Here is a 27,148-nt window from a genome sequence, read left to right on the forward strand (position 1 = left end):
TTAATTCTTAGGTCGCCTTTCTGGCTAAATTGGAATGTCTACTGAGACTGCAGACCGTAGAGGGAAGAATTCCACACCTTCGCTGCAGTATTAGCAGAGTCCTCTGGGAACTGCCGTCGGGCACAGAAGAGACGGATAATTATTTTCTTGTGCTTTCACTAAATGTACATGCATCAGGGAGCTAAAGCAGTGATTTATCTCACAATTCTTTGGAGAATACAGCAGCGCATAAGGCCGCTGACTGTCCCAGACCTCAATCTTCACCATGTTGCATCTGAACACAGACATGGGTGTTCTGGCCCATGATTTCCTGATGCCAATATTAATTTCCTCCCTTTTTGTAGTCGGGAAACTACCTATGTTATTTCTATATAGTTGCTCCCCATAAACTGTCATCAATTAAAAGTGTGCCTGGACCGTAAGGCAACAAAAAAATAATTTAAAAGAATAAAACCCACTACCACCAACCCTCCCCACCCCCCAAAACCCAATCTTCATGAATGGTAGGAAATCCTCCTTGAAGGTGGGACGGGCAAGATGGCTTAAGCTGTCTACGTGGGTTTGTACTTGATTAGCTTATTAGCTCAACCAGTGTTAATGGCACTTTTTTTTTTTTAATGTAAGATAGAGAGTTAGCGTTGAGTTAGGAAAATCCGCATTTGACCTCTGTATTTCTGAAGGTCAGATTAATGACATGTTACTCTGCAGATGTACTTGGCACAGCAGTCTGCGGACAGTTAAGGCAAATGTAATAGCTCAGCCCAGCCCTGACAAAGCGCACACTTATGGAGGAAGGAGGGAGAGACCCTGCACCACACAAAACACCCTTTCGTGGATGGATGTCCCCACTTCACAGGGAATTCCTAGTGGAGAAGGAAACCGCTTTTGTTGCAATACCACAGCGAGGAAAAAGAAAAAAGGAGGCTCAGTTGGACAAGATAAAAATAAGGTTTCTAGACTCACATAAAGAATTCCCCTGTATGTCACTTTCACGGGCTAAATTTAACATCCTCGGAGATTACCTATGGCTTCCTCTACAAAGCAGGCAAACTGGGAATGTCACTTCCTCTTTTGAAAAAATAGAAAAGAGAAGTTCTGGTTTAAATGCCTCGTCTGCATTACAGACGGGCTCACTTAGGGAGGAGAATCCTTTCCCTAAAAATTAAAAAATTTTAGGGCAATCTGCAGAGTAATAAAACTTTAAGTGAATTATGTCAAGGATGTCCTATCTTCTGTTGGACTGGAGCTAAGGTAAACAGTGGCTGCTGCATCCTTTTAAAAAATTCGAGCCATGTCCAGTTTTAATCAAAATATTTATCTAGAGGGTACATGGTCAAATTATTTTTGCTTAACTAGCCTCATGAAGAAGCTCTCCCCAGCAAGTTGCAGGGGGGAAAATTATGCAAGATTTTTCTTTAGATTACAAAATCAGAGCAAGAAGCCTATTTCAGGTTTTTTGTTTTAATTGACGGATGGCAACTCTGGTGGCAAGGCTTTAGAAATTAAGAATTTCAGAACTGGTTTGTGACAAGTGAACTGACTTCTTTAATTAACAGCACGTATGTGCGTATCAGTAACTCATCAGGAGCCATTCATACAATTAATAGTCCATCCCTCTGAATTTTAAAGCTTAAAAAGCACACTAAACTAAAATGTCCATTTGTATGGGTGATGTCATCCTTTTCTCCACCCCCCTATTTGGTCTAAGAAATTCTAGAATTTTCCATAAAGAGCTTGTTTTCCATAAACTGCCTTCAGCGCAGTTCTTTTACCTCTGAAAGGTGATAAAATTCATCTTTGTCGTGTGTTCCCCCCCCGCCCCGCCCTTAGTAGGCGACAGTAACTTTTTTTTAACTTGTTTCTTTTGGGTGCACAACTGAATTAAACTATGCCCCTTTGACTCAACCTTCCCTTTTGAAACCAAGGGGGAATGCAACTTTCAATTGAATCCAGGTTTAAGAAAGGTAATAGGATTGCTAACCAACTACTAACTGCAAACTAGTGCCTTCAGGTGTTTGTAATCTAGTGAGGTTAACTGCTCTCACCCCCGTGAAAACAGAGGCTGGGTCTGGGGAGACTTGTGCCCCTTATTTGCATCCTTCCAGGCAAGTAGAACGCCATTCCCATCTTTTAGGTCCCTGATACAGGCACTCTCTCGTTTCATCTTTATTCTCACTGCGGTATTGTCATATTGTCCTATAGCAAAATGCCCTGAAGGACTTTTCAAAAGCAAAAGTACCTCTTGGTCTGGCCGGAAGTGCCCAACTCCCAGCCTTTCCATCATTTAAACGTCTCCTTTTTCTTTTCTTTAGGCAAGACCATCGATTTTTAAAAAGGGAAACAATGATTTACCCATGATAATTCCAAAGGGGGTGGGGGGTGGGGAATGAGGAATTATGAGCAAGGGCTGACTCTTCCATCTTAGTTTTATGTGAGAATATTATTGAAACCATGTTTCCCTAGTAGTTTACAACATCCTGCACTGGTGCATTGCGCTGAAATGTGCTTGGGGGCGGGGGGCGTCTCTGCAGTGGTCAGCATCACCAGGCAAAAGGGTGGCCACGGCCAGCGTCAGCTATGTCTGAGACCCACTGCACCAAAATTCTGCCGCAGACCCGTCACAGGGCCAACACTGGGGCTTTATTATTATTACTGTTTCGTTGCTGCACCAAAGAGTAAAAGGAGGGAGAGGAGAACAACGCCTAAAGAGCTCTTCCCTGAATTTTCTAACATGTAGGCTGAAAAAAATCAAGCGGACGTTGCCCAGCCCCCAAAAGCTACCTAAACTTCCTGAAGGTTAGTATCCAATGTGCTATTCTGCCTGTGCCCTTGCCACAGATTTGACACTTACTCTCCATTAAACCCATTAACATGCAGGATCCTCATTTGCTTCACGATGGTGCTTTTACCAGATTCTCCAGCACCTAGAAAATGAAAGTAAGTCTCAGGTTAAGAGGGAGGCATTTTACACACTTTGGGCAGGGAGGAGAGAGAGAGGACTGCCGTTTTCTCCATAGAAGCAACACACAAAAAACAAACAAGAGACTTGCAAATTTCCTTGACATTTCGACGCAGAGAAAATGAAATAAACATCCAACTTTGTGTGTACCTGCAGTATTCCACCATCAGAACAACACACAAGAATTAAAGGTTTTGCTTTGTTTAGGTGTTTTGTTTTCTTCTTTTTATTTTTCCTTTTGGTTGCCTTAAAATTTGTGGGGTGGGCAAAGGGGCAAAGAAAGAATGACGCAATTCTGTCATGGGGGGGGTCAAGAAAATTGCAGTTAAAGCCATGAAACTGGATGTTTGAACTATGAGCGTTCACTGGTAAAGATGTACACATTAATGTATACGGCCACATAATTCACTGCTTGTCAGATGTTTCATGGTTAAAATACCCCAGTATTCACAAACAATGCCCCGGCCCTGCAGGCGCCCCCAGATCACGTACTGACGCAGCAACTGCCTCTTCAACATTTTCTCAAGGCTGCTGCCTTCTCTGCAGGGTTCTCGCCCCCTGGGCTACTTAAAAATCAACCCCTAAGCCCCATAATATTACATTTTATCCACTTCTCCACACCCCTCCCCCTTTCCTGCTAACTTTATTTTTCTAAAGATAAACTCTCTCAGGATACAACCACCATGGCGGGGGGGACACCACTGATTTGCTGTCACCTTCTCGAAAAAGACATTTAAATATTAAATACAGGGCTTGAGAACTACCCTATTAGCATGCTAAAAGGACAGGACTTTAATCAGAAGGGAAAATATTCCTGGGAACCACTGAATTTTCAAAGATTCCAAGCCCTTCCCAACGAACAGAGCTAGAAGGGGCACATGCCCCCATTTTAAACCACCTTTCATTTGTAAAAACATATAGTTTTATGGAAAAAACACAGTTCCACCAAGCTAGAAGGAGGATTGCTAGTTTCTCATTTTCTGTTTTTGCAAATGGATACTCTCTCCAACAACTAACGCTGAGGGGACAATTTTTTGTGCTCCTCAAGCACAAACCTGTTTGGTTTTTTAGTCCTCTTTTTCACTTTTAATTTTATTAATTGTCTTGTTTTACTGCCCAGAGAGCAAAGCATTCCTCCTTCTCTCGCCTTTTCACAAGGCTGTAATCAATATCTGTAAAAAGTTAAAATCAGTTTCCACAGAAACATTGATTTCAAAGCAAACATTCTATCTTAATGAGTCTAACTCTCATAAATTAAAATATTAAAGGTACGATTAAGAGATTCCATGAAGAGAATACAGTCTTAATCAGAATCTCCAACACTCTCGTGTTAAAATGTGTATCACCTCTCTTTACAGGCACAAACAGGTCCGTGCCTCAGTTTCCACATTTAGGAAATTAGAGCATTGGACTGAAAAATTACTGCAAGATCTTTTGTGGTACTGTAATTCACTCAGGTTTCATATCATTAAATTAAAAAAGAGGATTCTGGGCATCACTACTTTTCCTTTATTGTGTGGGGGGGCATCATTTGGTGAGAATCACGATTTAAAGATGCAAAATGTGTGGCGCTGCCTTGGGCTGCAGACCCCCATATGCCAGAGCCTTCAATAAATTATGGTAATAGGGCTAGGACACCTGGGAAAGGTTAGCCCAGTGACACCAGGTGTGTTGAGAGCAACAGTCTCAAGTGAAGACTTTGTGATCTCCGTGCAACGGTGTTAGAAATTTAAGGTACCATGAGCATCACACTTGTTAGTATTCAGATAGCAGAAGTGTTCCTAGGAAAGATTCTTGACTTTTCTAGGCTTATACTTTGAAATCAAATTACATGCACATTAACATTCACATACCATAGTTCCACCTTTAGAAGTTTTTGACAACACCTCAACATACGTACCATTTAATTACTGTAATTGCAAATGCATAAACACACACCAAAGGGACTTATTTTCACTTAATGATTTTCTGCTTTACATAAATCTGGACCCAGGAGAACAAAGACGTGACCCATCCAAAAAAAAAAAAGAGCAAAGCAGACGCCACCACAAAGAAAAAACAGCCCTTTACAATTTATTCTTCATAATCAGGCTGTTCTGTTGATATGTGACCATGAACTAGGTCTTAACCTAGCAAATTCACAAATTAACTCAGATAGCCAAATTACTAAGGAAGTGGAAAACTTCCATACTAATTAATGCTTGTGTAATTCTTCTGGTTATTTCAACAATTTCTTTTATGCTTCTTTTCTTTGATTTATTTTCCCAAAACAGCACCTTTAAGACAAAAGGGGGAAAGGCCATCTCCTTACAGTTCACACACACACACACACACCCCGCGTTTTTTTTTTTTTTTTTTTGGCCAAGAAAGAGGAAAAACCGCAATCAAAAGAGAAAACCCCAAACCAAACAACCAAATGTCACTTGACAAACAACTAATGTAGTCTCATCTCCTTCCACCTGGAAAAAAAGTCTTTTCCTTAAAGCGTTCTCAATCCCCCTCCCACCTTGAAAAGGACAAAAAAAACCACGCCATTTCCAGACCAAGAAGCCATTTACAGACAAATGTCATTTTCCAGTTCTGATTTGTGCATGTCTTTTTTTTTTTTCTTTCCATTTTTTTCACAAAGCACTCTCAATGTGGCCGACTAACAGGAAAATGTGTGTGTGTGTTAATGGTTTGGGGGGGCGGCAGCTGCTACAGTTAATTCTCTTCTTTGCTTTTCAAAGAGCCTGCATATCTGGAAGGGGAAAAAAGGTCATACTGTAAAATGACGTGTCATTTGGCTTCACTGGGCACTTAGAGTACTAACTCCATTTTTTTTTTTTTCGGCCTTATTTTATTCGATTCTCCTTCTCTTCCTTCCACGGCCCGGCCCGGCCCGGGACACGTCTGCTCCGCGCACACAGTGTGTCCTGCCCGCAACGCACCAAGTCGCGCCCAGCGGCCGCCGCGCTCCCTCCTCCACCCGCCCCCCCCTCCGGCGCCACGACTCGCCCGCGCCCCCTCCCCCTCGCTGCACCACCTTTACCACTCCGAGCCCTTCCGAGGGGCTGATGTCACCCGCCCCCACTCTCCTCGGCCACTTCTCCCGCCGAACCTCCCCTCGACGAGGCCCCCTCAGCCACCGCGGCGCCCCCCCCCCGCGTCACCCCCTTCTCCGCCGGCCCCTCTCGCTTTCTCCCCTTCCCTCTCCCAACAAATCACACACCCAACGGAGGCGGGTCCCCCTCCCTCGGCCCGCCACCCCATTTCCTGTCCCCGAAACCCTCTTTTTGTCGCAGTCTCCCGAGCCCTGTGGGACTCCCCCTCCCCCTCCCCAACACGCACCCGAACCCCTGGCGTCGTGTAGGCCTCGCGGAAAAAGAGAGAGAAAAGAGCGAGGGGGAGGGCGAGAGAGAGACAGAGAGCGAGCGGCCACGGGAGGGGGACCCGCGCCCGCGTCGCCACGGCCCCCGGACCCATTTTGGGCCCCCGCCCGGCCGAATGGCGCCCCGAGGTCCCCCTTCCGGCCTCGCCCCCGGGAGACTGAGCCCGCGGGCGGGCGGCGGGCTCGGGAGCGCGCGCCCGGGGCGGGGGGCGGGCTCGGCGCGCGCGGCCTGCGGGGCGCCCCGAGGGGCCCCCGGGCCGGGCCGGGGCCGGCGCCCCCCGCCCCGCCCTTACCCAGCAGCAGCAGGCGGTGCGTGGCCCGGTAGACCTGCTTGTCCTTCTGCAGCTGCTTCTCGATCTTTTTGTTGGCCTCGCGCTGCGCCTTCTCCTCGTTGCGCTGGTCCTCGGTCTTACTGTTTCCGAGGCAGCCCATGGCGGCGGCGGCGGCGGGGCGCGGGGCGCGGCCGGGCTGCGGCGGCGGCGGCGGCGGCGGGGCCGGGCGCGGGCGGCCTCACGCGGGCGGAGAGGGCCGGGGCAGCCGGGCGGGCGGGCCGGGCGCGGGCTTGGCTCCTCGGGGAGGAGCGCGCGAGGCGGACTGCGGGCCGCGCGGGGAGGGTGGTGTCGGTCTGACCGAGCCGAGCGCGCGGCTCCCAGCCCCTCGAGCCGAAGCCGAGGGGTCTGATGGCCGCCGCGGACCGAGGCGGACCAGAGCAGGAGCTGCGGGAGCTGCTGCCGCCGCTGCCGCCGCCGCCGCTCTTATTGCCTCGGCCGGGGCCCCGCCGCCGCCCCGACCCAAAGCTCCGCGGCGGGCGGGGGGAGGCGGGGGGAGGAGGAGGCGGCGGCGGCGAGGGGGGTGGAAGGAGGAGGAGGAGGAGGAGGAGGAGGGATGAGGAGCAGCCGCGGCAGCGGCCGCGGCGGCGGGGAGGGCGGGAGCTGGCGGAGGGCGGCGCCCCCCCCCCCGGGTACCCGGGGAGGGGGTCCCTCTGCCCGCGCCCGGGACGGGACGGGCCTGGGAGACGCCCCCTCGCCCCCCTGGCTCGGGCCCCAAGCGGGGCTGGCCACGGGGGGAGAGGGGGCGTCTCCGAGCCAGTGACGACCCCTCGCACGACGCCAACGCTCCACCCCCCGGGCCGCGTCGCCCAGCGGCCCCCGAGGCCGAGCCCCCTCCCCCCTCCCGCGGGCGCCGCCGAGGGGCCGGGGTGGGCGGAAGGGGAGGGAGCGCGAGCCAGAGCCCGGACTTAGGAAATTTTTCGAAAAGAAGAGAGAGACAGAGAGAGCTAGAGAGCAGGGAGTGTGGAAGAAGCGAGGCGAGCACGAACCAAAGGACAGAGCAACCGAAAAGGAAAATGTGTCCAAACACACACACACAAATACTCAATAAAACTCCACACTACACAGCGATGGTGGTGTCTGGTGGCGGGGAGGGGCGGGGGTCTGACTAGATGAGCCGCTCGTCGCGCCCCTGGCGCTGGGCGCCATGGCCCGAGCCGAAGGCACCCGAGGTCCCGGGGCGCCCACGGCCTCTGCGCTTGGCCCGGCCGCCCACGAAGGAGAAGAAGGCACAGCCCAGGAACATTCGGAAGCAGCAGGTCGCCCCAAAAAAGAAGCCGCAGCCGCGGCCCTGCTCCGGGCGCTTCTGCAGTAGGAAATCGAGCACCCACGCGGGGCTGCGCACGGAGAGGACCAGGAAGGTCAGGAGCGGCAGGTGGGCGCTCAGCGCGCTGATCTTCAGCAGCCCGGACCCCCACACGGCGCCCCTGAAGCCTCGCAAGGCGTCGAATAGGTCGTCCTCGTCCTCGTCGCTCGAGTCCGTGTCCCACTCGATCCAGATCCTACTCGTGGCCCCGACGCCGGCGCCCACGCCGCCCCCGCCGGCGCCCTCCGCGGCGCCCTCGTCTGCGCCGGCGGCGGCGGCAGCGGCGGCGACCTCCGGGCCTCGGGCCTCCTCCTGGGCTTCTGGCACCTTCTTCTTCTTCTTCTTCTTCTCCTCCTTCTTCTTCTTCTTCTTCTGCATCTTCTCCAACTTCTTCCTCTCCTTCTCCTTCTTCTTCTCCTCGTTTCTTCTCTGCTCCAGTAGCTTCTTCTCCATCTTTCGCCGCTCCTTTTCGGTCAGCAACTTCTCGGAGGGCGCCTCTTGCTCTGGCTTCTTGGGGGGCTTCTCGGTGTCCCCTTGCTTCCGCGGCGCGCGCGGCTCGGCCAGCGCTGCAGCCACCGCCGCAGCTTCGGCAGCCACCTCGGCCGCAGCCAACGCTATCTTCCTCTCGCTCTCCACCGCCCAAGCTTTGATCTTCATGGCCATCTTCAGCATGGTGGCTCGGCCACCTCGGGGTGCCTGGCTCTCGCCTGGCCCGGGCGCCCTGCTTGCCCCCGGCCTCGGGCTGGCCGGACCCCGTGCGCCCCGTGTCGGGGGAGTCGGCTGCGATCCCCGCTGCGCTGCCCCGGGGCCGCGGAGCGCGGCTGCCGGGCTTCGTTCGGGCTGCTGGGCTGGCTGCCTAAGAGTTAGCGCCAAAAAGGGTGAGCAAACGAAAAAGGGGCGAGAACAAACCAAAAAGCACCCAACAACACGAGAAATCAAAAAGCAACAAGAAATGTCAAATAACTCAAAAAAGAAAAGTGCAGAGGCGCGATGGCACGAGGTTGCTGTTACCCCCTCAGGCGCTCCTTGGTTAGGCTCTTGGGCACGCCAATGGAGAAGAGAAAAGAGAAGAGAGAGAGAATTGGGGGGTGCCCGGGAGGCGCGGGCAGGGCGGCAGTGCTGGGGCGCCCCTGCCCCGTCCCGGCCCCGGTGGCTATTTCCCCGCGCCGGGCGACTCGCACTTCCGCGGGAGGCCACGGTGCCCCCGGACTTACATGTGAGTGAGGTGCACTCACACGCAAGGCAGTGCCTGCCTGCCTGCCTGCCGGCCGCCCGCCGCCGCCCCGCGCTGGGACAGGGGTTCGCTCCAGCCGCGGCGCCGCAGCCCGGAGCCAGAGAGCCTGAGAGCCAGCGAGCGAGCCGCGCCGGGCCGGCCACCTGACGCAGCCCGCTCCGCGGTGCCGACGCGACTGAGTGTCCCCGCCGGAGAGCAGCGCTCCTAAGCAGCCCGATGACGCCCCAGCCTCTTCAGAGGACGGACCCACCGTGGCGGCCCCTATAAACCGAAGGGGAAGCCGAAAAATCGGCCCGCTGGGGACGCGCCCAAACGGGCCGCCGCGCACCCCGGAGGTGCAGGCCGGTGCGGGGGCCACGCGGGAGTGGGCGCGGGGCGCGGGGGACTCGGTGGCGGGGTCCGAGGGGGCGCCCAAGGCGGTGGGCGCCGGACCCCGCCTCCCAGACCTGCCTCCCAATTTTCGGTGAGTGGTGTAGCCCTGGGCGGCGTGCAAAGTGTGCGACGGCGGCGCTTACCCCTGCTGCGCGCCTCCTTACCTCCAGCTTCCCGGTTAGCGCGCGCGGGGACCGCCACCCACCCCTCCCTCCCGGCGGCGCGTGCCCGGCAGCGGGTCGTCCGATGAGAGGTGTTATGTGAGCGCGAAAAACGAGCATCGCAAGAGCAAGCAGGCGCCGGCGACTCAAGAGCTGAGCGGTGGTGGCCGGGGCCGCGCGGTCTGCGCCCCCGGAGTCCTCCTGCGCGGGACAGGTGGCGGGCCAGGGCGTCCCGGTTATACGAGGCCGGACCGGGGTGCCGCGGGGGGATGCTCTGGAACAGACGGAAAAGTAGTTTATTGAACACGAATTTCTTTGAGAATTGTTTAAAGACTTTCAGGTGTCCCACCCCAGCCCTGTCCCATATGAGGCTGCGGTACAGCGCAGTGGGTGAAGAGCCGTGACAGCAAGTTCTCAACGACTCGGCCGCGGCTCACTTTTCCTGGGACCTTGGTTGAGTCTCCAGGTTGAGCCCTGCGCGTGTCTGCTTGGGTACAATTCATTCATTCAGTCAATAAAAGTTTGGTCCGTGCGGCCCACCTTGGGCCCAGGTGAGTCAAGAGTAGACCGGCCATCAGCCTAAGACTTGGCAACTGCCTTTGGTGGGTCACGGCTGCCTGCCGGTCAGCCCAAATCTACGAAGTAGTCGTCAACTCTCTCCTGCCTTTAACTTTCTTTCACTTCGAAACAGTAAAACTTTGGATGTTTGGGGGGATAGAAAGAAAGGAAGAGGCAGCCTACTTGTAAATGGAAACACAGCTAACATACCTAGGGGGTGGGGTGATTGTTCGATTTGGTCAGAGGCCTTGAGTAAATTGTCCAAATAGTGTTGTTTTCTTTGAAAATAGACACTGTTAACCATTCAACGGGACTGCTGCAATCCCCCGCTTCTCCTCAGTTTGCTCAACTCAAAGTAAGAAAAGTTGTAACAGATGAAGATGTCATCTAATATTGTTCTTGGCCCCATCCAGTACACCTCTACCCCACTTCTACAAGGCCTCACTTTATGGACCTGAAAGACAGCGGAGGGCAAGTCAAAGCCAGCAGAGAACACTTGGAATTAAGAACAGGAAGCGAAATCTTCACGCCAGACCCTCATGATCTACATCTGCTACCTTGCCTGACTGCGGGTCTCAGACTCTCTCGAACTCTACAGAAAAGTTGCTGCGTTTGCCCTTTCCTCCTCACATCCAAACAAACCAGGTCTTGATCACACTCTGGATATGGCCTCTCCTTCTTACACAAAAATACACCTTCTTTCGACAAAAACTCAAAGGAACTACCGTTCGTCTAAACAAAAGCCGATAAAAATATTTACCCTATGGACGGGAATGTTCTCCTAAGCAAATTCGACAGTAAGGCTGTTTGAAAAGATCATGACACAATCATTCACCAACTAGATTAGAAACTACCTAAAGACGGGGCCCAAGTTTTATACCTTTATACATTAAATAAAAACCTGTTGGTTGAATTTGATTAATCAACTGATTGTCATTTTTAAAAATTGGTGAAGACTCATAAGGAGGAGGAATAGGCCAGAAATTTTTGTTATGCTCCGTTTGTTCCAAAGCATCTTCCTTCCTGCTTCTAATGTGGCAAAGCGCAAATACATTGTATTTAAGAGGAAGAAGGTAAATAGTAACCAATACAACCTTGATACTTATGCCAGTAGCTACACATTACTACAATGAATATAATGAAGGCTCCTTATTTGGAAATCCCTGAGTTGGGTTACCATCTCCCCCCTTTTAGATAAATATCACACCTGAACTTTGAAAGGAGTGAAGCTGTCCCATGTCATATACTGACATATATTCCAGGCAAGGCACAATCGGGACTATTGTCCTAGAATGTATAAAGCAAGGTCAGGCTTCAGTCATTTCAACTTCTAACCTGGCCAGCCATCCTTGAAAAAAAAATTTTTTTTAAAGTGTAGGTTTCACCTATATTTTATTATGACCACCCACTGATGGACAAATAAAGCATTTACTTTGTAAATAAATGACAGCAAGTGGAATCAAGGGTTTACAGGTAAGCAAAGGCCACTAAGAGCTCTGAAACACAAGCTCGTTTGTGGTCTGTTCAGCTTTCTGTTTTCACCCGACACAGGGTGAAAGATGAGATTTTTACTTAATTGGCGTGGTGAGCTGATACCGTCTACAGTTTTCAGTCTAGCATTTGACCTACCTGGGTCTTAAACATTTTAATAAAAAATTTTTTTAAAAAGGCTTTCAGGTTTGGAGGCCACCATGCGTGACCTTTTCATATGAATTAGTAATTTATTTTAATAGGTTGTTACCATTTTAAGTGCCTGGTTTATGCTTTGCGAGTGAGCAATCCATTAGCATAATTCTTGGAACAGTCCAGACTCTAGAGTTTTCCAGTGGAAGGGGCCTCTTTTTTGGCTCAGGGAGAGATGGAAGTTGTGGAAATTTTAAGCTCCAGAGAGGGGCAAAGGGCCAGAATGTCCTGGGTGTAAAATGCCTGGTTCAGGTGACTTGCTTCATGCCAAAGCCAGCAAGTTGGGATAATAACACAACAGTAACCTAAAGCACTAGGTCACCTCACGATACAACTTGGTAAAACAGATGGGGGTCCCACCGCTATACACAGGGCCGGCCTAGCAAAAGCTCTTTCCAGCAATGCATATTTTACAACAATGGATGGATTTGCATGTCATGTCGGGGTTTGAATTTTGTGGTCTTGTAAGCTTCATATTTATGGGTGGATGTGTTCCTTGGCTCTTTTGCATCTTCCTGTCTGAGAAAGAATGCCTCGTCTGCTCTTAAAAGAAACAGACTCGCTATAGCTTAGTATCTTGAAAACGTTTTTACACTTAATGATGTAATTCAGTTTTTGGACAAGGGTGTTCTTTTTGGCCTTTCATTAGATGGGGTCACTGTAAGATCCCAGAGAAAACAGAATTATAATATTATTTTAATAGCTTAGGAAACATAAATAGGTTTCCACTGAAACAGAAACCTTAGCTGTAAGGTTTTAATAATAGTGCTTAGCACTTCAGTGGTGCTTTCTGTCTTTAAAGCACATTTCGCACTTTATTTAACTAGAATTACTGAAATTGTTGCAAATGAATGTGACTTGAAGCCTGCACAATACCGATGATGAAGCAGGTATTGTAAAAAGCCTTTTCCTAGTCCCAGTTAATCCCCGGGAGAAGGTTCTATTACTTAGGACCATAAAGTTCTTAAAAATCTAATGTAGTGATTACCTAGGGCATTTTTTCCCCCTTGTCATATTCACTAGTTAATAATGGCAACCACAAAGTAATCCAAAACTGGCATTCAGAACTAAGCATGGTGCTCAAGTTAGCAAAACTTCATTTCAAAAGCCCTGACATTAAGGGACTAACTACAAGGCCATATGAAATCTCCCTATTTAATTTCTATCAACTAATTTTAAAAATAATTTGTTTTTAATTTAGAATATACTCGAATCCAAACAAAATATAGGGGCACACTGGCCAATGTGTTTGGACACAATTTCTTGAGCCAGTGGCTTTGACATACCAATCAAACATCTACTTAAAACCACAGTTCACAAAATGAGGGCAGTTGGGACTTTTGTGCCTTTATGGATCTTCCTTGACTTTGATGTGTGGACACCATCGAAGAGAGGAACTTCCTGGTCTCCATGGATGCCCAGTTCCCAGGACGATTAGTGCCTTTCTCACAACATCCCCAGGAGCCCCAGAGTAAGTGGGAGTGGACTTTTACCAAAGCCACCATCTACTTTAAAAGGGGGAAACAATAAAGTAGAGACTACGTGCATTACAATGTTCCTTTTAAAAACTTAAACCTAAATAATATGATACATATGGTAGCCTTGAAAAGATTCTAGATGGATAATTTGGATTAGGGGTTTACTGACATCAACCACAGACCAATGGACCCACTTACTGGAGATCTTGGTGGGGGAGCAAAAAGATGTAAATTTGTTACCACTCTATAGCAGGAACGTTGATTTTCCTAAACTAAAATATCTTTAGCTTCCCTTGGGGGCGGGATTTCATGAGGACTACGGTAATGGGAAAGCCTGTTGCTTAGAACTTTTAATTTGGCCTTGAGGATGGAAACTCATCCAGGATGGAGAATAATGCAGGGAGGACTAGTTAAAAACAGGTGCAGGTCAGCTAACTTTTGTTTTTATTTACAAGATGCCTTATTTAAATGACATTTTGATCCAACATCTTACTTAACAAGTACCAACAGGAAAAAACATAACAAAAAGCAAGTTGGCGCAATCAAGAGAGTCTCAAAGTCCTAATAAGATCTCTGTAGATAAAAGAAGCTCTTTAATTGCTCTGATTTTAAAGATTTTACTGTTTTTTTTTCTTTTCTTTTCATTGCATTCAATTCTTCAAATTTAGCCCCATATAATTAAGAGTTCAGAGCGTTAAACACTCTGGATGAATCAGGTAATAAATTTCCTTTCATTAAATGCTGCTTTGTGTATACATATATACATAGGAAACAACTGCTAAATACAACTTTTACATCTTGGGGTTTTACTTTATTTACCTACCAACCAAGCATGGGTGACCGTTTTCAAACAGGCTTGCGCTTAGTTACTAGCCTCAGTTTGGGACAAGTGAGATTCTGACAGGGCTGTAGGTGTCACCTGCCTTCGTAGCTGAACCCTCCTCTCTAAACCCACTTCCGCCTGCTGTTGGTAAACCCGGAATTAAGCAATTAATGGGACATAATTAGTCACACGTTTAATTTATCTAAAAATGTAGGTACCTTTTCATCTGTCTGTGTTTGCCCACACACGTTGAAATTGAAAAACGTGTAATTATAGTTTAGCTCCACCTCTTTCCCCGGGTTTTTATTTTGAGGGGGCACAAATGCTTGGCTCCCAGAGGATGAAGGCAGCCTCCTCCTTTGCACGTGGCTACATATACGTCCCAGCCAGAGGCTGTGCCCTCCACTCCCTCCCTCACTCAGCACTTTATGGAGGGCTTGGCAGCCTGCACAGCCCTCTCCCTGACAAGTCAGGAGCCCACTCGACTCAGCGGAGCCCAGATGGCACTGTGGCTTCCTAAGGTCTTTGCCGACCTCTGGAAGTTAGGAGGAGGAGAAAACTATCCAGCCAAAGCATCAGGCATTTGCAATCAGTCTGGGGATCAGATGAAAAGGAGATGTTTTTATGAGCTACAGACCTCAGCTTTACCCACACCCACGTCCCGGGGTCTCTGCCCGCCGCCCAGAAAGGGGAAAGAGGCCTCTGCCCGCTTTCTCCAACATTCCTGTCTCTCAGTCGCTTAAGTCTCTACTACCTTCTCAGATTACGGCTCCTTTTGTGCTAATTACACTGAAAAAATTGAAAGAATGTCGCTGACTTTACAAAGAACACAAAGCAGGCTTGCTTTAAAAACTAAATATAGCCAATTTCTTTCAGAAGGCAGACAACTCAGCTTTCAAATGATTTGTACTATGTGGATTAACTGCAGATGGACAGTTATGAAGACCCAGGTGACAGAAGGGAGGATACATCTAACATGTGTGTTGCTCTGGGGGGCCATTTACATAAAATCCCAAATCTGGTTAATGATGAACTTTCCCCACCCCACCCACCAGCACTTAATTGTAAATTAAGACTTGCCACAGGGACTTCCCTGGTGGCCCAGTGGTTAGGGCTCCGCGCTTCCACTGCAGGGGGCGAGGGTTCGATCCCTGGTTGGGGAACTAAGATCCCGCGTGCCGTTCGGTGTGGCCAAAACTTAAAAAAAGAAAAGAAAAGACTTGTCAATGATGGCAGACTAATAGAAGCTACCGTGAAAAAGGAAAGGGATGGAATGCCAATGTGTAGAAAGCTATGTATTACGCAGGTAAAAATATAAATGAAAGGAAAAGAAAGTCTAACTTCTCACTCTGGGAGGCTGTGGCTGCCAGAGAATGAGAGGATGCTGTTTTTGCAGCTCCTGTTCGCCATTATATAAGAAATGGTCTTTTAAAAGGAGAACTGGGAAGTGTCTGTTACCGGCCAAGAAAACTATGGATGACACCCCCGCCCTCCCTCTATGAAATCCTTTAAGGGTTAATAGGTGAACAGTAGCAGCTTGGAATGATTTATTTTTCTAAGGAACATTAAATACTGAATTGCTCATGCCTAAATAATGCCACAGCTGTGACCCTTAGGGCTGAATTTTGGACACCGGCACAAGTGACAGGTGTGCTCGATGTATGCCCAGCTTGGCTGAAGTGATGCCTAACTCAAGTCCCCCCCCCCGCCCTCCTCCCCCGATTAATTGGTGGGGACTCTGGAGCCAGCCAGGAAAGGGCCTTTTGCCACGGAAGACCATGTGTGCTCAGCCGTCAACAAAAATGCCAGCCTTTGAGGGGGATGGAGGCCCTGCTCCCTGAATAGAAAACAAGAAAATCAAGACAGACCTCAGAAGACAGGGGAAAGAGGAAGTGGGAGCTGAGAGGTCTGATCAGGATCGGACCCTTCTAGGTTTTAAAGCAAACGTATCTATCCTATAATTGGCTCTTGGAGGATTTTAGCAAACGAAGCAAGCCCAGGATTCTAGGAAATGTGTCACCAAAATTGGTATTATTAGAGGAAGTGGCACAAAGCTAGAAATACAGAGTCTAATCTGTAACATACTAATTACACCTATTTTTATCCCAGGGATGCAGTGACCTAACACCAAGAAATGAAAACTCTAGAAAACTAGCCCTTCACATATACAAGACATGAACACCTTGAGGGCAGGGGCCACAGGGCAAAGGTTTCACTGAGTCCTTTAATCTGACCTGGGGTTAGAAATCAGCAGTCACGAAGGTAGTCAACTTTCAAGGGAACTCGGCAACAGTGGAGGAGGGCCACTGAGGCTCCAGACCAAACCTTGGGAGCTCTGGTATGAAGTCAGCATGCTGGTAAGAGGACAACTCTGGAATGTCAAAGTCTGGCCTGAGCAAAATGCCTATGGGGTGTCCTGGTCTGCAGAGGGCAGAAAGAAGGCTCTGCTAAGCCAAAAAGGAGGCTAGATGAAAAAGATTTCCTTGGTCCATCCCACCAGCCACAAAGGCCCTGGGTCCCTGTCCTCCAGCAAGATGATGCCAGATGGCTGACGGACAGAGAACCACCTCCAAAAGTTGACAAATCTCCTACTTTGGGGACTGGTTCCAATAAGGATGCTTCTCACTATGATGGTTGAAGGCATCAACCAGCTTAAAGCAGCATTAGGTTTTTTGCTTCCTTATCCTGAAAAGACAAATCTCTACCTTCTGAGTACCAGGATATTTTCATAATTGTACTCTCTGGGAGTTGCTTCAAAAAGCCTAGCTGTGAAAGAATCTTTCAAAGGAAGTTGATATAAAACTTAGTTGGGACACAAAGACATCTAATCTGCAAGTTAAATGGATATTCCATGTATTCATAACCATTCAAAGCATCCTAATGTCTAGAAAAACCTGACCCCCTCCTATCATGATGTTATTATTAACCCGGGCCTCAGGGGGGCGCCCTAGAGCAGGGGAACTTAAAGTCATTCTCAGCCTTAAAAGTGAATTTCTTAAACGGTTTTCTATTAGTTAAATCAGTAATTAGTCTAAATACATCATTTCAGTAATCTGCCATGAGTTAGTTGAATGCAAAATGGGGGGAAAAACTGGGCTAACTAGGGTGATCCCCAAGGACACTTAATGTTTTAATCTTAGATATAAGATAACTTTATATTTCATTTGCCTTGCACATTCTTAAATGTGTTAAATAGATATGTATTCCTCAGTCTGGCATAACTACATATCCTCTAGATTTACTGAGGGTACAGAAGGCAGACAGGACAACTTTGTAAAAAAAAAAAAAAAAGAAGAAGAAGAAGAAGAAGAAAGAAGAAAACTAAAGAATAGAACTCTACAACAAAAAGTTAGTTTCTAAAATGGATGCCGAAGTAGAAAAGATATTGAGAGAAAAATATATGTGTATTTCAGCAAAGCTACAAACACACCAAAAAGGTACCAGCAGCATGAAAACCCCAGGGGAACAAACAAAAAAATCACTCTAATTTATAGTAACTGAACCTTTGCTTTACCTTCCTCCCAACAGCTGATAATTCTGTGAAATCACCCAGCTGTCACTCTTTTCCTTTGAGAAACATGACACCGATTTGTCTTTATTAGAATTCAGAGGTCTGCTTGATGGGGCCCCTAATAAATGTAAGTCATCATCACTTCTTGACCTTTTTTCCCCTGAAGTTCTCGGTACGCGGTTAAACTGCTGAAAACATATTTTCAAGGTTCTGTGACTGTAACATAAAAATAAAGGATCAAGGCTGGGTGGCTTTGGAGGTCTGAGCACATCTGGGCTCTGCCCTGCCTGCACCCCAGAGGGGAAATAAGGCAGATCGATTAGAAACAGCATCTGGGGGTAACAGCAACGCTCTGCTTTGGGCTGAGCTGTTTGCAAATAGGAATGCTCTGCACAAGACTGAAGTACAGCAGGGGGTGTGCCAAAGAGCCCTTGCCCCTTCCTCTGCCCCTCCTAGCATCCCCCTCCTCCCCCACCTGCCTGGCTATTGAGTGCCTTGAAAGAGCAGGAAAAAAACCTGTAGCCCAGAGAGCCTCAATTAACTATCCACATGAGAAAGAAACAAAAAGATTGATGATGGGGTCCTAGTTGTGGTGACTTTGAGATAAAAGGATGGGGGGCAGCTTTTTCAAGAAACTGAATCATGACCCTTTTTTTATAAAAGCAACACTTCTCGTCCTTATTTTTTCACTGGCTGCACTGGGCTGGTGGTACCCTAAAACAAAATGAGGGCAGGTGGCTTCAGCCTTCACCACATCCTAAGATGGCCGCAGGCACCAGACAAATCTTGACCCTGACCGTGATGTTGCCAAGAGCCTGGTCATAAAGATTCCCCTCTGCATGCCTGCCTGTGAAGACTGGTGTCCCCACCTCCCCTGTACTGCAGACTTCAGATGGCCGCTGCAGAGAAAGCAAGAAGGTCTAACATCTTATTCGTGTCCCCTCTACTTCCTCATTCCTCAGAGAGCAGAGGAATGGCTTCTAGGTCTGGCTTCTAGGTCTGTTCCCTCCAATTCCTAAAAATAAGTTTCCCTACGGCATTGGGTTGGGGGGATGTCAGGGTAGGTGGTCAGATGAGCTGTTGCTCAAATATTTGACAAACTGGCTGTCTGTGGACAAAACAACCAGATGCTTTTCCATGACTGAACTTTCGACCAAATTGATTGGATGCTTTGGTGTCAAGAAGACAAAAACTCAAGTCAAAAAGATCACCAGAATAGGAAATTTGTTGGCAACAAAAACAAAAAAAAAACATACTATAGTAGGAAGCATTACTTTTTCTAGCAACAAAACTCTGAGTTTTCAGGTTGTGCTAAATGACTCAAAATTTGCCAGAGTGAAGAGACGGCAGAGAGAATGGATTTTTTAAAAGGTTATATTGTTCCTATTTATTTGGCTTCGCTGCTGCCAGAAAGTGGCTTGGAGCCCTCTTTTTTAGCACTCTATAAAATGTAAATGGTCTAAATTAAGAAGCCATCTAATCTCAACCAATATTAATTCTGACATGAAAAATGAGACCAATTCTTCAAACAGGATTATGATCACCACCACCCGACATTAACCGATCACCTCACCCTGTTTCTCAAAGAACGGGATATTTTCCTTTTCCAAAGGGCCTATTTATTTCTAAGAGTGGACCAAAATCCTCACACACTTTCCTTATTCCGACATTGAAAAGGTACAGCCTCCTAACGTGGGCTGCTTTGACACCCCCCCACTCCCAACTCTGCAAGCTTTTGTATCTTATTTGTCTTTTTTTGTTTTTTTGCTCCAAACTAAAATCCCTCTAAAATATCTAAACACCCCAACGGTCATAAGTGGGGATGCCGCTCCTGCATCTTTCTCCTTGCAGACCGAACTGCCGGCTCCTAATATTGTTTTCCAAGCAGAAAAAGGAAAACTGAGAAAAATAACGATTTTTTTTCCTCGTGTTTTCTCCTCAACCGGTCCATTGAAAATCAACAGGATCACGGTTCCTCCGTCTATGCAGCAGGCAGAATCACTGTGCATCCAGATAAAGAATTTGCCTTTTGGCTGGGCTCAGATGGGGACACTGCAGTTGTTCTAGAAAAAGGAGGCATCTCTGCATCCCTGCAGTACCGCCTCAGCATCCCAAGACCACTACCCCCTCCCATAAGATCTTGCAGATGTTGCATTTGGCTTGTGAATCCTCTTGGTAAGTGCAGGGAATAAAGTGGCTTTACTCGGAAATGTCCGTCATTCACCTACCACACAAAGCCCTAAGTCCCTGCTGTTTCATTATCCTCTGCCCTGTAATAATCATCAAAATCAGAAGGGTCTCCAGAAGCACGATGATTCAGTGGGGGGCATAAGGGATCCCGGGAAAATCACGGATTGTTTGGGAGAAGTTGCTGCCTAGAGAGCCTCCCTGGGGAGAGGGGAATGAGGCCCCTCGGTGTTTATCACGAGGCTGCGGGGTGCTCTCTGTGGGCGACATCACTTTTAACAGAGCCATCGGGTAATTCAGTTACACAAAAGCAGCGGAGATGAGCAGGGTCAGATCATCTCTCCTGTTCTGTGTAGTTCTGTCCTAGAGACTCTCCAGCAGCCTGCACTTGGTGTTTGCAAGGCATGAAAGGGTCCTAAAACGGAGGAGGGGGCTGAAATAATGCACCTTCTATGCCTTTTTGTTTCCCACCCGCCCCTGCTCCCTCCATCCCTGGGGACCCGCGGGCAATGTGGATGCATGTGGGTGCTTTCTTCCTCACATTCCCAAGCCCAGGAGCTAAGGCTCTTTTCAGCTGAGAGACACTGCCAGCACGAATCCCAGGGCCACCTTCAGGGGCTGTGAGCAACCCAGTTGGGGGCGGGGGTGGGTGGGAGTTCCTGAGGGCTCAATGTCTAAGGTCAAGGCAGGGTGGGTGGAAGGGGAAATGGGCCCTTTCCCTGATTCTCGCTTGAGCTGAATGAAACTGATTAACATCTGCTTTCCACCTCTTTTCCCATCCCTAAAACGCCGCCTCTGCCCTCAGAACAGCAGCCCCAGGCCTGCAGGGTTCTCTCTGGCCTCCTCTGCAGCTCCAAGGCCCTGGAATGGCCATTTGAACCAAGCACCTGACTTAAAAAAAACACAAATAAAAACAACCCACCATTTTCAAGAGTGAGACGAACGGCCACTGAAAACCCCTCGGCTGCTTTCAAAGCCGATGGAGCAGAACTCAAGCTAGACCCCCACCCCGCCAAGGCTCGGGGTTAAAGTCACAGCTCACCCCACAGAGGGGAAGGGGGAAGCCGGCACCCAGCAGCTGGCTGAGTTCTGCCCTACCGGCCCTTCCTATGCCCGGCTCACCCCTGGCTGCAAACAGCGGGCCTGACGGGCGCAACGGGGACCGGGACCCAGGACCGTGGCGGGGGGCGCTTCCCTCCCTCCTTCAGTGTATACATCAGCCCGCGGTGACAGCCCGCTTTGCACTCCACTCGCATCTCTTTCAGAGCCCCCTCCCCTTCCCCCCACCACAAGCCTCCTCGGTAAAAAACCAAAAACCATCTTGTTCTTTCACCATAATTAAAGTGCTGTCAGGGAAAATGGCATGGCTGATTTTTGCCGCAGTGGAAATGACCCTCTGCTTTCCTCGCCTCTCATTTGCTAAAGTGGTCCTTTCTCTGCCTGAAATCAGGCCCTTTGGTGATGGAAATTTTAGCAGGAAGCTGAGAGTTCTAAGCAGAATCCTAACCTTGGGAGGGTGGGGAGAGAGATCGATGTTTTGGGAGCTGGCCCCTCCGCGGCAGCAGCCTAGGTGCTGCGGGGCTCTCTTCCCGGCTGCCGCAGCCTTCTGCCCCATCCACGCCCGGCTCCCTAATTACCAGACATTGTCAGGGGTCGCAATTTAGCCACATTTAGAGGTCGATTCTCCCCGTTGACTTATCTAAAGGGCAGGAGGAAGCTGCTTGGAAGGAAGTAAACAGGTTCTGGATCTGGGAAGATAAAATCCAAGCGCCTTCCTCGCTCGGAGGGAACGCGTGACTGCATATTTAATATCCTCGCCAGCCTGCGTGTTTGTGTTTGAAATAAAGCTATAACTTAGACGCATAATGAAATGCCCTCCTCCTCCCCGCCGAGTGCTCCCGAGCCCCTGGGTGACACTCCTGTCACGGCCACTGCAGTGCCCAGGGCTCTCTCTGGCAACGGCATCTCATCTCATTTTGTGAAAACGTCACCCTGTCCTGTTAGCTATCAGAGAGCTTTCTAAAAAGGACATTTCAGGTGAGCAATGCAGTAATGTTTAAGGGTGAAAAAAAAAGAAAAAAACATTAAAAAGAAAAGAACGAAAAGGAACCCAGGGCCCTGAGTACTTTTGAGCTGTGCCTTTGGAATCCATGACATATTATTCAAACTCGTATCATGTGAGGAATTCATAATATTCATCCCAGCCTTCAACTACTTCGATTTTAAGGAAACATTTCAAAATTAGCTTAATTTCCTTTTCCTAAATATCATGCATCTTGGAAAGGCCCCTTCTGAGTTTCACTGGGGAGCTTAACTGGCAGGCTTCCGGGTTTCTAGAAGGGTATGCTAATATCTGGCAAGTCAAAATGGCAATCCAGGCCTCCCTCAATTGAATCATTAGTTGTTAATGCACCTCTGAGTAACTCCAAGCTCAGGTGTGAAACCAACCCAAGTGTCACTAAAGCACCACTTTTTCCTCGGGCTGCAACGCGGGATGGTGGGGCTGTTTATGTAACACGCCAGCAGCAAGCTTGTTTTTGCTGCTTCATTATTTGCTGGCCTGGACTCCTGCCTCCTTGCTCCTTTCTCCCCCCAACCCCAGACTTTTTTTTTTTTTCTTCCCCTTTTTAGAGAAAGCAAAGCAGCTGTATAGTACTCAAATCTTTTATTTCCTGACTATGCTGTGTGTCAGAGCAGTGGACGCTGGAGAAAAACATGGGGCTTGTTATTACCGGCCTGAGCCGGAATGAGTCAGGCACCCGAAGCTTCGATCTGGACCTGACTCTGCCATTCGGATGGGGCCCCCCTCCTACCACCCACTAAGCTGTACCTGGAGAGCTGGGGTGGGGGAGAAAGCCCTGGGGTCATGGGGCAGGGGAGAGGGAGCCAGTTCGCTGAATTTACTGCATTGGGGGTGCACAGAGCTGGGCTGGGGAGCATGGGGCTCAGGTGTCAACTGCCCTAACGCCCCCTCCCCTGTCTTCCTCCACCGCCTCCTGTTAGAATTCTATTCCACTATTAAAACTGTGGCTCTCTCAGCTTTCTGGCCTCGGAGAGCTCTTTATTAAAATGCAAACGTCCCTTAAGGGTAGCCCCATAAGCCTCTGCCAGCTAATGGGATTAAGTGAACAGAACACAGCAACCTGCAGGGAGGTAAGGAGGCCTGGGGGCCAACCCCACCCTCTCAGATTTGCCAAAGGCTCATCCCTGAACAGGCAGAAAGCAAAATTCAGCCTTCCCCGTCTCAGATGTCTTTGAAAGGGGACTCTGCAGCCCGAGCCTGAGTCCCAGCAGTGGGATCGTTTGCTCACTGTAATTCTTGGCGCCTTGGTGGCCCCATCTCTTTCCAATCATTTCTCTTAGGATGGACATCGTTTTCAAGGTATCCTAGCAGAGTGGTCCGCATTCAAGAGAGGAGCATCAGGCCAGCGGTGGGGAAGTAATTGCACATAACTAATTCATTTACAGAGGCAGCCACTTGTAATAAAGGATGTTTTCAAAGTGACTTGGCAAACTGATGTTTTCCTGAGCTGGTAAACAAGCTTCGCTTTATGCCCTGAAAATGGGTTTTCACTCACATTGATTTCTTAGTGTGCCTCTCAGGTGAAGAGCATGAAAATGTCACAAACAAGGAGAAGCCCAAATTCAATAATTCTGCAAACCTGAATTTTTCTCATGGAATAAAACCAGTCCCTGTCGTCTGGGAGTTCCTTCAGTTCAGTAACCTTCACAAAAGCACTTCCCTCATCGTATAGCTAAAATAAAAATTCTCCATCTACCTATCTGTACACACACACACATTTTATAAAAATCACATACCATGTGCTGAGCAGTACAGGAGACCTTTAGATAAAACGACTCTTCCAAGGCTACCGAAGAGATGACTGAAAAGTTTGTGAAAGAAAAACTGGAAATTAAATTCTGGAATTAAGAGTGCATTTTTCTTTCCACAATGACTGGGAATTAATTATACTATTGAATATCACGGATCTCTATTTGCATTAGGAAACAGGAAAAAGAGGCCCAGAGCTCAGGATCTAAGATGGAGGGCAGGCCAGGACCTAAGATGGAGGACGGAAGCTAAGATGGAGGGCAGGTCAGGATCTAAGATGGAGGACTGGAGCCAAAATGGAGGGCAGCCCAGAAGCTAAGATGGAGGGCCCAAGCTAAGGTGAAAACACTCCACAGTACCCCAGGACTTCTGGCTGCAAACTACAAACACTCCCTCACCCCACCCCTCAGAATACAAACCCTAGACACAGAAGATTCTATGGTTCGGTGGAAGAATTTGGGGCTACCCCAAAGAGAATTCTCAGTCCTTGAAGATCCTGGAAGGCATAGTTAGGCTCCAGACAGATCAGAAAATGAAGAGAGATGGGGGCTAAAGGCAGTTCTCTCACCACCCCAGGGCCAGGCCTCTGGAGTCCCTTCTGAAAGCAAGCCCACGCCTCAGCTCTCCCAGTGAGCCCCAGGGCAACACCTCCCAGAGAAAGGCATCGTCGTTCAGTAGCATCTCTGAGGCCCACACTGCACCTGCAGAAGGCCCGTCCCCGCTGTTGGCATAATAACTGTTCAGCCCCAGACTGGCATGGAAATCTGAACTGTATGCCTGTCCAATATCTACACACGGGTGTTAGTTTTGACCCAAGCAGATCCTTCGGGGTTTTCTGCAATCTCATTATCAGGACTCAACAATAATTTCACGTAACCACTGATTTGCTTTGCTCAACTAGGTTGGAGTAGTGTCAGAAGGCTGCTAAAGTCTGTTTTTTTGACAACCTTTCCATCTTTTCTCAGCTGCCGTGTCTATTCCCTATTTAATCACCAGGCAGCGACGGTCCACGCTTAACTTCCTGGGGCTGTTTTGATTGTGAGACCCTCAAAGGGAGCCGCAATGTCTTATACCTTTATCTTCCCCACGGGGAAGGGCACATGTTAGGTATATATTGAGTGAATGAATGAATAAATGAAAATGCCCCAGCGAAGGCCAACTCACCGACCCGGCAAGGATTTCATCCTTCTGGGAGGCTTGGCAGATACATGAGCAGCTACTGCAAGTTAAGAGATGCTACTAGAAAGGCAAAAAGGAAACAGCCATTTCGACATCCCATTTAACCCCCAAATTAGGAAAGAACTTATCGGTGAGGGAAAATGGGAGCATTTGCACCGAGAACTGGGCAGTATTCCATGCTCTTTGCCAAGCTGGACACAGTCTACTTATGAGGTAAACCTCAGATCTGCCAATAGTCAGAAACTTGAAAAATTAATTCGTGACAACTGTTTTCATTTGGAACCATGAGTTCCCTCAATTAGGCGTGTCACTTTATGCTAAATTCCCATTAAACACTTCCCAACAACTTTTTCTTTATTTTTTCTGAAGAACAGCCATGACCCCCCTTCCCCAACGATTCTTAAAGGTCACAGAAGGTCCATTTGATAAGCATATTGGTGGCAAATCCCCTTTCCTGGCTATTAGGACAGCAATTGTTTTTCCCCCTACTGGCCCCTAATGGGCAATTTTGCTGGGTTTCAAAGCAATGCAAATTTAGCTCCAATGAATTAGTAACACATTTCTAACTTTTGGGGGCTTGGGAAAAGTGTGAACTTTTCCTGGTGGAGGGAAGTTAAACCTTGAGAACAAACCAAATCCTGGTCAGCCTAGCAAACCTCTTCTGCCTCAGTGGGCTGTGCCTTTTTTTTTTTTTTTTTTTAAGTCCCAAACTTGGGAGAATGGAGCCTTACTACAACAAATTAGGACAAGACTTTTTTTTTTTTTTCACTTGAGCTAATGAATAAAGCACAGGACACAGAGGCAGCTGACAGAATATTTTCCCCACTAATGCCAGGAAGCTGAAATCTGCTCCCTGTTGTACTTTTTTTTTATAGCCTGAGAGATTTGCATCTGGGTGTGATGTGCACTTGGGGGCCCCCCAGCACAAAGCAATCAATCTTGTCTCCTGCTGCAGAATCCCCCTCCCCCTTCCTCACTGAATAGAACTGTCTCCCCTCTCTAATGAACGTACCCAGGAGAATAAAAGTTGTTTTTCAAAAGTGTGGGGAAGGAAGAAAGGAAGGAAGGGAGGAAGGAAGGAAAAAAAAAGCACACAATGCCTATACTGGGTCTGGCCGGAGCCAAGTTCTCGAGGACACTAACCTATAAACTTCTAAGGATTTCCTCAACGTCTGAGATGTATACGTAATATACAGGGTGTTTGCTTTCAGCCTTAAGATTTGCTTTGCTTTGCTTTGTTTTGAGTAATTATCAAAGAACTCATAAAGATTGGCCTTTTTTTTTTTTTTTTAGGTCAGAAAGGTCCAACCGGTGCCAGATTTCTTAAAATCAAACCACTCAGTGGGGTAAGGCTGGTGAAAACACTTGGAAAGTTAGGTCATGCTAGAAGGGGGCTTATTACTAATTAAAAAAAAAAATTGAGCTATCGTTTTAGGGTCAGGAGAGGAACATTCGGGAAAGTGAAAAAGGGCCGACTGTGGGAGAGAGGGCAGTGGTCAGAGCTCAGGGGACAGTGGGGCAGGGAGGCGGGGGCCCTGGTCCTGGCACTCTCCGCCAGCCCTCCAGTCCCTGTCCTACTCAGTGGGCTCCTGGGACCCACATGGGTCCACGGGGCCCACGGGGCAGAGGGACGGGGAGGGGGCGATGCACCCCCCGCAGGACTCCTGGGCCCGCCTCCCCAGTCCTCCGGTCAAGGGCAGCCTGGCGCCCCTCAGCTGTGCAGGCACTGGCAGCTCTCCATCCTCTGCCTGGGGCAGCTTCCATTCCTTGCACCCCAGGCCTCCGCCTGCTCCCTTCCAGACTCTAAGTTCCTAGAGGGCAGGGACCACGTCTATAGTGTCTAGAGCTAAGTTTAGCAAAGGCACTTTTTCTTCCCTCCTCTTTCTCCCCCTTTCAAACTTTTCATTTCATCTGTGTTTCTGTAGCTCTTTCCTTCCTTTTGTACCTTCTTGCTCTCTCTTTCAACAATAAAGAACTGGCTTGAGGGGAGCTGGTTTTTAACTTTGGAGTAGTTCACAAAAGTTCGGGGGAGGAAACACAAAAAAAGGAATTCAGATTCCTTCCCCCCGCATCCCACCCCAGGGAAAGCGCTGAGCAAGTAAAAGAACCCTGAAGAGACACAATGGAGAATGTGGGAAAAGCTCTCAGGAAGTCAGTGTGTGTTGG

General features: G+C 48.7%; 1 protein-coding gene across 7 annotated transcripts in view; it reads right to left on the reverse strand.

Moving 5' to 3' along the window:
* The window catches only part of GNAS (GNAS complex locus), a 53,762-nt gene that overhangs the window by 11,524 nt on the left and 15,090 nt on the right, over positions 1–27,148 (reverse strand). For 4 of the 7 annotated variants that reach the window (XM_082645539.1, XM_082645538.1, XM_082645537.1 and 1 more), the window contains exons 1-2: positions 6,623–6,831; positions 2,852–2,924 (exon numbers count right to left, since the gene is read on the reverse strand). In XM_082645539.1, the coding sequence (XP_082501665.1) occupies positions 2,852–2,924; positions 6,623–6,761 (212 nt within the window). In that variant the 5' untranslated portion in view covers positions 6,762–6,831. Of the gene's footprint in view, positions 1–2,851; positions 2,925–6,622; positions 6,832–9,178; positions 9,204–27,148 lie in introns of those variants that run through there. The other 3 variants (XM_082645541.1, XM_082645540.1, XM_082645535.1) reach the window with 2 other exon arrangements.

Source organism: Mesoplodon mirus, assembly GCF_964341445.2.
Source record: "Mesoplodon mirus genome assembly, chromosome: 15".
Classification (NCBI taxonomy): domain Eukaryota; kingdom Metazoa; phylum Chordata; class Mammalia; order Artiodactyla; family Ziphiidae; genus Mesoplodon; species Mesoplodon mirus.